General features: G+C 49.5%; 1 protein-coding gene across 3 annotated transcripts; it reads right to left on the bottom strand.

The window, feature by feature from the left end:
* Positions 1 to 1342: 1342 nt before the first annotated feature.
* Positions 1343 to 11132, bottom strand: ZSCAN26 (zinc finger and SCAN domain containing 26). 3 transcript variants are annotated; one of them, XM_082731592.1, is made up of 4 exons: positions 11029 to 11132; positions 7895 to 8391; positions 7493 to 7610; positions 1343 to 5253 (listed from the first exon to the last, which is right to left on the bottom strand). In XM_082731592.1, the coding sequence occupies exons 2-4, from the start codon at positions 8312 to 8314 to the stop codon at positions 4352 to 4354; spliced, it is 1440 nt and encodes a 479-aa protein (XP_082587718.1). In that variant the 5' UTR covers positions 8315 to 8391; positions 11029 to 11132; the 3' UTR covers positions 1343 to 4351. The 3 variants fall into 3 exon arrangements, with proteins under 3 accessions (XP_082587718.1, XP_082587719.1, XP_082587720.1); XM_082731593.1 differs by having other exon boundaries at positions 10618 to 11045; XM_082731594.1 differs by having other exon boundaries at positions 10514 to 11030.
* Positions 11133 to 11220: the final 88 nt, after the last annotated feature.

The raw sequence follows: 11220 nt of genomic DNA, 5'->3' as shown, positions 1-11220 counted from the left end.
ATGTCCGAGGATGTTCACTGGAATGTTTGTGGTGACGAACTATAAATGACTAACAATGGGAAAATATACCATAGAATCATCTTTGGGACGCCTGGGTGGCTCAGTCAGTTAAGCAGCTGTCTTCGGCCCAGGTCATCTCAGGGTCCTGAGATCGAGTTCTGCATCTGCTCCCTGCCCAGCTGGCCATCTGCTTCTCCCCCTCCCGCTGCTTGTACTCTATTCCGCGCTCACTCTGATCAATAAAATCTTTAAAAAATTTTTAAAATTAAATGATCTTCCATGAAAACTTTTAGTTATCTGAGTGTCTTGATCAGGAACTTTTTTTTTTTAATTGTTAGCAAGGTTCAGAAACCAATCAAATGGACTTAAAAGAAATCTTTTTAGCAGAAGCAAACAAGGGTATTCCTTGGACTCCCGGGACCAGCTGGGAGTGTGGCCGACCTCGGGAGATGAGGGCCGAGTCGCTGCTCCTGAGTGTCTCTGGGCCTTCATGGGTTCCAGCTTCAGGACTCGCTGCCTTCATTACTTCTCACTGGGCTGCTTTGTTACCATTTGATTTTTATGTGACCACAAAAATGGTTCCAGCTCTAGATCAGTTTCTTGTTCAAATGTTTAACAGAGTCCGACCAGAGTCTGTGACCCCGTATCAACCTTTAGGAGTATCTGAATGACCAAGCTCGGCTTAGGGGTTCTTCACCCGAGTCCAATCCTCAGTGGTCAGAGAAGGGTCACATGGCCATTGCCCACCCAGATCATGGCAGAACTGGTCTAGAATGGACTGAGCAGGTAGGCAAAGGGACTGTCCTTCTCTTTACAAGTCAAAACTGTTCATGAAATCCAGCAGAAAAGGAAAGTGTTTCTTTGCATAAAAAAGATCAGTATCTCAAAATACATTATTAAAGGATTCTATCTGGACCACGAAGCAGAATGATTTGCTTTTTTTACATTTTTCAAGATTTTTACAAAATATATGAATTTCTATCATAAACAAGTAAGAGTTAATTTATTAAGAATTTATGAAGATAAAACATGGACAATTAGGGGCGCCTGGGTGGCTCAGTGGGTTAAGCCGCTGCCTTCGGCTCAGGTCATGATCTCAGGGTCCTGGGATCGAGCCCCGCATTGGTCTCTCTGCTCTGCAGGGAGCCTGCTTCCCTCTCTCTCTGCCTGCCTCTCTGCCTACTTGTGATCTCTGTCTGTCAAATAAATAAATAAAATCTTAAAAAAAAAACCATGGACAATTATATTAAAAATTATCAGTACTTACTAATCACCATTTGAGAGAGAGATTGTGTGTGTGGGTGTGTGTGTGTGTGTGTGCACACGCATTAAACAATGAATATTTCTGACAGGTGAAAATTTAGGGTGCTTTATTTTCCTGTTTTTCCATACTATATTATAATGGCACGCTTACTAATAACTTTATGTTTTTTAAGCAGAAAGTGAGCAGGAAATGAAGACACACAAGGACCATCTTTTCTGAACATTACAGGATATTATCCCAACAGAAAAGCTGATCAGTAGGATACCTTGTGACACAGCTCATCCCTCCCGGGTTGCTGCCCTCTCAACAGACTTTCGGCTTTCCTTCTAGAGCATCTAACATGGGTTGCATCACAAGCAAAACCTTCATCAAGATCTGCTATAACATTTTGCCCTTTCCTCAATATTCCTATAACCTTCAAGAATAGAGAAGAAAAGCATGTTATTAAAATATACCTGTATCCAGGGGCACCTGCTCTTGATTTCAGCTCAGCTCATGATCTTCGGGTCCTGAGTATGGAGCCTGCTTGAGAATCTCTTGTCCCCACTCCTCCTTCCCCTCTCCGTCCCCATGCTCACATTCAAAAAAAATTTAAAAATAAAATATACCTGTTTCCAACATTTATGTTCAAGTGGCTATGGGTATGCCCCCAGGGTACTGATGAGAACACCACTGACTTTGGGACTGTGTGAGGGATTAGGTTGGTTAAGGTGTCCATGAATTTAGAACACTTATAATGCATGTACCTCAGAATCATCATAAAGAAAGCTAAATTTTTCAGATATTTAAGAATATATCACTCTCGGGAGCCTGGATGGTTCAGTTGGTTAAGCAACTGCCTTCGGCTCAGGTCATGATCCCGGAGTCCCAGGATCAAGTCCCACACTGGGCTCCCTGCTCCAAGGGAAGTCTGCTTCTCCCTCTAACCTTCTCCCCTCTTACACTCTCCCTCTGACTCTCAAATAAGTAAATAAAATCTTAAAAAAAAAAAAGAGTGCATCACTCTCATACTTTAACTCTTGTCACTGTCATTGCTTTTTCATGAGAATAATAAAGACATTCTTTGTTCTTTATTCTTTGTTCCCTTCTTAAAAGGAAAAGAATCAAACAGATTTTAACTATGATACAGAGCTGAGGGCTTAGGTACCGACCTCAGCACAGCTGTCAAAACACTTGGGGGAGAAAATCCCTGATATCCACTTAACTTTACCCATCAAGGCAGAATGAAAGACAGCTTTACGACTTCCTAAGGAATCGAACATTACTGTTTCCATGGATTCTTCAAAATTGCCTCAAAAAGTTGCCCTGCTTCTCCCACCTATTTGGTCCTCCTCCAGGAAACGGCATTAACGGTGGCAGCCGGTCAGACTGCACACAGCCAGATGCAGTTGGGAAGTGGGTCAAGAAGGCAAAGTGCCTGTTCCAGCCTTCATGTTTCCCCTTCTTCTTAGTGATAGAAGCTTAGTTTCTGGCTGGGCACACCGCAAACCACAAGACACTCTCCAGACTCCCTTTCCCAAGTTTTAGTGTGCTGAACTGACTTCTGGGAGGCTGTGCATGGAGAGCTGGCTGAACTGCGAGGAATTTTTTTCCTTCTGTCTCTGTCTGCATTTTGCATGTGATGGCTGGAGCTTCAGCAGCCACCAAGGATCATGTGACAACTTCAGGACTGGTGGTATGCACTAGGAGGTTAACAGAAAAGCAGAGGCAGGGTCCCTAGTGGTGTCATGGAACCACTTTATCAGTCCTGGACTGCTTGTCACCGGATTTTTCTGAGATAAAAACAAGCTATTGTGAAGTCACTCCTTGCATGTTTCTAAACTATATGTAGCTGAACCAAAACCTCAGCAATACCTGAGGGTTCATTCCCGCAGAAGACTGAGACACTTTTTCCAGACACAATACCCTATACAGTTACTGACAATCAGCAAGCAATGACAGTTCAAGGGCGGACTCCCCTAAGCTCAATGTTCGCCATCATTACCATGACATTTTGGTATTCACAGTATAAAATCATGATCTCCTCCGAGCTGACTTTATTTGACTTCCAAAGAATTCCAGAACAAGAACCTTTAAAAATCATATTATCAGGGGCATCTGGGTGACTCAGTCGGTTAAGCATCTGACTCTTGATTTTTGGTTCAGGTCATGATCGCAGGGTCCTAGGATCAAGCCCAGTGTTGGGCTCTGTGCTCAGCAGAGAGTCTGCTTCCCCCTTTCCCTTCGCCCTCCCCCCTACTCATGCTCTCTCTCAAATAAATAAATAAAATCTTTAAAAAAATAAAATAAAGTTGCACTATCAGTCTTTAAGGAAAAATGTCTAATCTCTTTCTCCACCTATTAAACAGTGTCTGTGCAGGAGCCACTAACCTGGCATTGGAGTTACCGAGCAAGACAGCTGCTGCCTGATTTAACTCAGCACTACTCGTTGAAATGACTTATGAAGTCTCTTCCATACTTTAAATAAAATCTTGATTTCTAACTCGAATCAGTGAAGTATTGTGACAAGAATGGGGTAAGAAGTGGTCGAACTAAATTTTCTTTGCTTTCTAAAATGCTTCCGCTGACTGAGGTGGGGGAAGGAGGGGGATGCCCGCAGGGGTGGTTAGTAAAGCCAGTGGGGGGAAATGCCAACCTTAACTTGCACTTTAAGATCCCTTTGAGAGTGGGATTTTCCAAACATCTTTAGTTTTACTTTATAGCTGTTGCTGTAGCAGATGCAAACGTATCGACCTGCTCTGGCTCCATTCAAGCCTATAAATCCATAGGTACTTGGCTGACTCACTGCTGACTTCAAAGTCCTCACCCATCATGAGGGTCTCTACTACTTGGAGGTGTGCAATCATACATTTACCAAGTTAAAAGCTCAGAGAAGTCCTGCAGTGAAGAATGCTGTTCCGCTTGTTCCCATAGTCGCATCAAAGGTCAAATAATTGTGCTCGGCACCTGAGCACATGTGAAGGGGCAGAGCCTCTGGCTTGGCCCCTGGAGTTCTCAGAGGCTCGAACCGGCTGGAGTGACTCTTCCTAAAGTGCCTCTTGCTTGTCAACGTACTGTCCCTGATGTTCCTGCAGACAGGATGCCCCATCAAGGCGGACTGTGTTTGTGGTGATATCTCTGATGCTGAAAAAGCCCCGACCTCTGCCTGAAGGCTTCGCCACACTCACTACACTCATAGGGCTTTTCTTCATTGTGGATTCTCACGTGCTGGGCCAGGTGGGAGTTCAGTCGGAAGGCTTTCTGGCATATGGCACACTTAAAAGGCTTTTCTCCGGTGTGAATCCTGTGATGGCGGATGAGGTCTGAGGTCAAACTGAAGGCTTTCCCGCACTCATTACAGCGATGGCTTTTGGAGTGGCTGTGGATTCTCTGGTGGTGCGTGAGGAAAAGGGCCTGACTGAAGGTCTTCCCACACTCCTTGCACTCACAGGGCTCCTCCTGGCTGTGAATTCTCTGGTGTCGGTTGAGGTGGGAGCTGCGCCTGAAGTTCTTCCCACAGTGGATGCACAGGTAAGGTTTCTCTCCAGTATGGATCCTGAGGTGTTCCAAAAGGCCTGCATTCTGGCTGAAGACCTTTCCACACTCTTTGCACCGATAAGGCTTCTCGCCAAGATGGATTTTCTGGTGTCTGACAAGATGTGAACTTCTCTGAAAGGCTTTCCCACACTCGTGACACTGATGACCCTTCTCTCTTGAGCAGACTTTCTGATGTGCCACAGGCCTGGGACTCTGACAAGCCTCAGAGCCACAGAGCTTTCCTTCTGCGTGTGTCCCTTCGTGTCCAATCAGGTCTGAGCTCTGGGTGAAGCCCTCCCCACATTCTGAGCATTTACACTCAGTCTTCTCCGTGGGCCTGACCTGCTGCTGTTCCAAGTTAGGGTCCTTAGGACCAGGTTCTACAGGTTCAGACACTTTCCCAGATGATTCCGCTCCTCCATGAGAATCTGTCTGTACAACCACCTTCCCATTCTCAGTCTTTGTCCCGTCACCTGAAACATGAAATATATACCACCAATTACTTGTTTTTTGATGCTTAAGGAAGGGAATCTGCATTCAGGAGGAATAAATTTAAATCAAGCCAGTGTGCCAAGTGGAAATGCCGCGGAAGCACAGAACAGACACACAGTGGCCCACAAGAAACTGTGAGCAGTGGTTGCTGGGGGGGCGGGGATGGCGACCTTAGGAGGAGGCGGCTTATCTTAAATGGTTTGAACTTGATCATATGACATACACACAGCACACAAAGTTAGCAAGCAAGCCAATAGTCTCAAAGGACATGGCTGTGCATTCTTTTTTTTTAAGATTTTATTTATTATTTACCCGACAGAGAGATCACCAGTAGGCAGAGAGGCAGGCAGAGAGAGGGGGAAGCAGGACTCAATCCCAGGACCCTGAGATCATGACCCGAGCCGAAGTCAGAGGCTTAACCCACTGAGCCAACCAGACGCCCCAATGGCTGTACATTCTTGAAAACGCTTTTGGGGCACCTGGGTGGCTCAGTGGGTTAAGCTTCTGCCTTTGGCTCAGGTCATGATCTCAGGGTCCTGGGATCGAGACCTGCATCAGGCTCTCTGTTCAGTGGGGAGCCTGCTTCCTCCTCTCTCTCTCTGCCTGCCTCTCTGCCTACTTGTGATCTCTCTTTCTCTGTCAAATAAACAAATAAAATCTGAAAAAAAAAAAAAAAAAAAAGAAAGAAAGAAAATGGTTTGTCAGCCGGAGGTCAACTGAAGGCCCTCGGGCCAGTAAGAAGGTGCTGGAAATGAAGAAATGCAGACACAGAGCCCATTTCATCACTGATTAGCTGTGTCATCTGAACCCTCTGAGCTCAGCATCCTCACCGATAGATCAAAACCACTGGACTACAAGACCTCGAAGCTAACTTAAGTTCACAAAGAGGTCTTGGACTTTCCTGATCTCTTTGGACAGCAGTAGCTGCCTTCCTGTGGGGCTCGACGGACACCGGGAGTCTCGATGCTGTAACGGCTCACATGTCTGGTACGTGGAAGACCACAAGCAACATCTGACGAATAAAGCCAAAGTGCAGACACACAGGCACAGGTGGGGGAGTAGAAGGCCTTCCGAGGCCAGGAGCCTGAATGAGGACGGAAAGCTGGAGTGAGAAGAGGTCCTCAGCAGCACCCATGCCAAGCTAGTGCGAGTTCAAGAGTGTGAGCCCCGTGAAGGCAGCAGACCAACCGCAAAGGGAGAGCACAGGAGAGCCAAAGCGAACCGTGGGGGACTCGCCAGGCGAGGCCAGAGACCGTGAGTCCTGCACGGGGCACCTTGTGCACATCTTCCTGCAGTGGCCACAGGGGTGGGAGGGCTTAAAGGAAGAGAGAGCCTTCTCCAGCGATGATCCAAGAACATATACAACTAAAAGGAGGGGGCGGCTCTGAAACCCGAAAATGACCTGAACTTTGAATGTAAAACAGCATTTTCAACAGACCCAGAGGGCAAGGGACAGTGTCAAGGATCTACTATGACCACATTTCCTTGTCGTACTTAAAATACACGCCCGTCATGGGGTGCCTGGGGGGCTCAGTCAGTGAAGCGTCTGCCTTCAGCTCAGGTCATGATCTCAGGTCCTGGGATCGAGCCCCGCAGCGGGCTCTCTGCTCAGCAGGGAGCCTGCTTCCTCTGCTCCACACCCAGCTCATGCTCTGGTGCTTTCTCTCTCAAATAGATAAAAATCTTAAAAAAAAATGTAAGGGACAGAAACAAGAAAGAGGGATTTAAGCAACAATGAAAATACCATACAGGAAGAAACAAATCTAGGTGACATTTAGAAACAAAAGACAGTAATAACACTACAGTAACTTGAAGGAGACAAGAAAAAATGAGGACTGGTGCACCTGGCTGGGGTTCTCTGCCTCGGGTGAGACACTAGCAACCCTTGTCTGGTCACCCCCATTGTAAAAGGAAGGAGGAGGAGATGAAGGACAGTATGGGAGAAGCTTTTGGTTTCAGCTGAACAGAAGCGCCAAGGAAAGGACGGTGGAGGGGAGCGTCTGGGCTGATGGGAATCTTCCAGATCTGGACTGTGGTGATTAGACAACTGAGTTTTGTCATGTTTGTGAAAACTCACTGACCAGAACACTCACAGAGTGAACTCTGCCGAGTGTAGATTAGGCCTCAATAAGCCCAACTCAAGACAAACACAAAAGCCGGGCCTCGGCAGGGGACGCTGAGCGCGCCTGTCACAGGAGGGCGGACGCCGCTGTTCCTTACCCTCCTCTTCTTCGGGCCCCGGAACGTCCTGCTCAGCCTGGACCTGCGGCTCCCGCACCGCTGCCACAGGGGCCGCCTCCTCTGCAAGCACCTTCTGCTTCTTTGCCTGGTCTGGGCCCTAGGGACAGTTATGTAGGGACAGTTAGGGACCTGAGGGCTTGGGAGGAAACTTTCAGAAACACTTCCCTGTGAGAAAGGAGCGAAGAGGAACCGGAGGGGGCATCAGCATGTTCAGTTCCTCGCAGCAGACAGCGGGAGAGGCTGACCTTCCCTACGAGCCGCCAAACTGGAAAGAAATGGAACCACAGCTCAGCAGCTCTCCTGCTACTGAACTCACGCCCCCTGCTCTGGCCCAAGGTCTCAGGTCCTGCTTCTCTGCAAAAGAGCCCATCCGCTCCTTACCGCATGCTGTCCTGCCTTCCCAAGCTCCGGCTGCAGGTGTTCCAGCATGACCACCATCTCGTCCCCGCTCTCTGGGCGGTGCTCCCGCACCCGGGCCTGCAGCGCCGCGGGCAGGATGGTCAGGAACTGCTCCAGCACCAGCAGCTCCACGATCTGCTCCTTGCTGCGTGTCTCGGGCCGCAGCCAGCGTCGGCAGAGCTCCCGCAGCCGGCTCAGCGCCTCGCGCGGCCCTGTGGTCTCCTCGTACCGCAACTGCCTGAACTGTTTGCACAGTGGCTCTTGTCCGAGGCCTGAGCTCTTTCCCTGTAGCCTGAACCCCTGTTCCCAAGTAGAGCAGCAATCCTCCTTCCCTGTCCGCGGCCCCTCCTTCTTCAGGTTCAGAGGAGCTGGGGAATGAGCGTTCACCAGTGCCATCGCCATCCCCAGCGGCAGCCTGCTTCCCCAGCGTCAGCCTGCTTCCGCTCTGCCCCAGAGAGCTTCCTATTCACTGTCTCCTCCTGCCAATGTGAGAAAACAAGAATCACAGGGGCGCCTGGGTGTCTCACTATTAAGCGTCTGCCTTCGCTCAGGTCATGCACCAGGAGTCCTGGAACAGAACCCGGCATCAGGCTCGCTGCTTGGCAGGAAGCCTGCTTCTCCCTCTCCCACTCCCGCTCCCCCTACTTGTATTCCCTCTCTCGCTGTGTCTCTTTCTGGCAAATAAATAAATAAAATCTTAAAAACAAACATGCAAGCAAACAAACAAGAATCACAGAAACAGGTGGCTCAATTGGTGCAGCATCTGTCCTCGGCTCAGGTCATGATCCAGGGTCCCGGGATCAAGCCCCTCATCAGGCTCCCTGCTCAGTGGGGTCGGCCTCTCCTTCGCCCTCTGCCCCCATCCCTGTTGTGCACCCCACCTCAAATAAATAAATAAATCTTAAAAAAAGAAAAGAATCACAGGAGCAGCAATGATAACAGTAACAATAACTGTGATACACCTTTGCTGTACTCACACAATTCCAATGATTAGTATTAATCCCTTTCTCTCGGAAACAACCCTTCCAGAAACAGAATATACATACAAAATGAGAAAACTCGGTTCTACACAAGATTGCCAGCTGACAGAGCAGGCATAACAAATCTGAAAAATCATGATTTTGCAGCTTGACAAAATAACAGATTGAATCAAGAACCACAAATGGGGGGATGCCTGGGTGGCTCAGTCAGTTAAGCCGCTGCCTTCGGCTCAGGTCAGGATCCCAGATGATCCCAGAGTCCTGGGATCGAGTCCCGCATCAGGCTCCCTGCTCAGCGGGGAGCCTGCTTCTCCCTCTGCCGGCTGCTCTGCCTGCTTGTGCTGTCTCTCTCTCCCTCTGACAAACAAACAAATAAATAAAATCTTTTTTAAAAAGAAAGAAAGAAAGAAAGAAAGAAAGAAAGAAAGAAAGAAAGAAAGAAAGAAAGAAAGAGGACCACAAATGGGTGAAGTCACTGGGCAAAGGAGTGGGGGAAAAGGACATTCTCACAGTCTCAAAGAATCACCACATGATTGCTTATTAATGACGAAAGAAACAATGGAGACATCTGGCAGCCACAAACTTAATCAAATGCTCAAGCCCAGAAACACCAACAGCCAACCAACCTGTGCCTTCTCGCTTACGCATTTGTAATAAATGTTTCACATGAATCTAATAACAAGGAGACTTTCAGATAAATCCTGAATGCAGCTCCCCTACAAAAGTTGATTTCACAAAAATAAAAAGCGGTATTGTTCTAGATTAAACAAACACCTAAATGAATCATGAAAATTGGCTCTTGGGTTTTAAAAACACTATAAAACCTGGTTGGGCTCCAAATACAGCTTACTGTTACACCGTCCTGGATGTGGACACGGTAACTCTCAAATGATATATATATATATATTTTGGTCAAAAAATGGACTTAAAATTTAAAGTGTTAAATCTTACTGTTCTTAATAGAAATAAAAAAGTCAAAGGAGGGACACCTGGGTGGCTCAGTGGGTTAAGCAGCTGCCTTTGGCTCAGGTCATGATCCCAGCGTCCTGGGATCGAGTCCCACATCAGGCTCCTTGCTCTGCAGGGAGCCTGCTTCTCCCTCTGACTCTGCCTGCCTCTCTGTCTGCCTGTGCTCGCTCTCGCTCTCTCTTTGACAAATAAATAAATAAAATCTTAAAAAAAAAAAAAAAAGACAGGTGCCAACGTCACTGCACAGGGGATACTGAAACATGGAGCGTTTAAAAACTTGCACAAGATCCCAAAGCTCGACCTCAGATCTTTTCCTCCCAGAGCTCTTAAACCCTTGGAATCAACTTTGCCTTCTCTCGCTCTCTCGTGATCCACATCTGATCCAACAGCAGCGCCTGCCGGCCGCACCTTCCAGGCCGACCATCAACCTGACCGCGACTAACCACGTCTACAGCACTACAAGCCCAAGGAGCCCTCATCCCCTACGGAAGAGCCGGTAACGGCTCCCCTGCTTCCGTTCTTGCGGCCCTCGGGTCGACCCTTACCGTGAGTCCCAGCTACAGATGCTCTAAAACCCACGTCAGAACATGTTTTCCCGCTGCTTAACATCCTCCGAGAATTCTTCGCCCCGAGAAACGACCCAGTGACGTACACAACACAATGCCCACCGGCCGCCCGCCGCTCCGCACCCGCCGCCCCGCACCCGCCGCTCCGCACCCGCCGCCCCGCCCCGCCCCGCCCCCGCGCCGGGTCTACCGTCCCGGGCTCCGCGCCGCACACTCCTCGAGAACGCGCTGCTCCCCGCGGCCGGAACGTGCGTGCCCCCAAAGGCCACACGGGTCTTTTCACGTCGCTCAGGTTTCTGCTCGAGCAACTACCTCTAAGGGTCACCCTCAGCCCGTGTTTAAAACTGCGTTCCAAGGCGACACGAGTGCTGCTTAAGCTGTGCCCGGGAGCCGATCCGCAGCTTCGGGACGCCCCAGGCCCCCGCCCACCCCCTGCCCGGCCTGCGGGCCCTTGTCGCAGAAGGCTCCTCTGCACCCACGGAACAAGCTGCTTCCCAGCCCGGGGCTGCCACACTTTCCCAGTCGCCGCGCAGCCGCCGCACACCCAGCCCCCACGCGCAGGGGCAGCCGCGGGCGCTCCAGCGCGCTCCGCCGTCCTCACCCTGCACCAAGGCCAGCTCCCCAGCTCCCCGTCGCCTCCGCTCTAGGCCTGCGGGAGGACCGCGGCTCGATGGTGTCCTGCTTCCGGCGCGCGAAGTGGGGCGGAGTTCCGCCCACTCGCGGCGCGCAGGTGCGTGCGCAGGCGGGTCTCCACCGCGGAGTTTGTCTTATTAGAGTGAAAACGGGCCAGTTC

The sequence above is a fragment of the Mustela nivalis genome, assembly GCF_964662115.1.
Source record: "Mustela nivalis genome assembly, chromosome: 5".
Lineage (NCBI taxonomy): Eukaryota > Metazoa > Chordata > Mammalia > Carnivora > Mustelidae > Mustela > Mustela nivalis.
This window is presented reverse-complemented; position numbering and strand designations above follow the sequence as displayed.

Excerpts from the sequence above, each read along its gene's own strand:
- ZSCAN26 (XM_082731592.1), bottom strand. The coding sequence starts at position 8,314 with ATGGCGATGGCACTGGTGAACGCTCATTCCCCAGCTCCTCTGAACCTG. Across the intron at positions 7,611-7,894 it reads GGAAGGCAGGACAGCATGCG|GGCCCAGACCAGGCAAAGAA; the intron begins GTAAGGAGCGGA and ends AACTGTCCCTAG. Across the intron at positions 5,254-7,492 it reads GGGGCCCGAAGAAGAGGAGG|GTGACGGGACAAAGACTGAG; the intron begins GTAAGGAACAGC and ends TTCATGTTTCAG.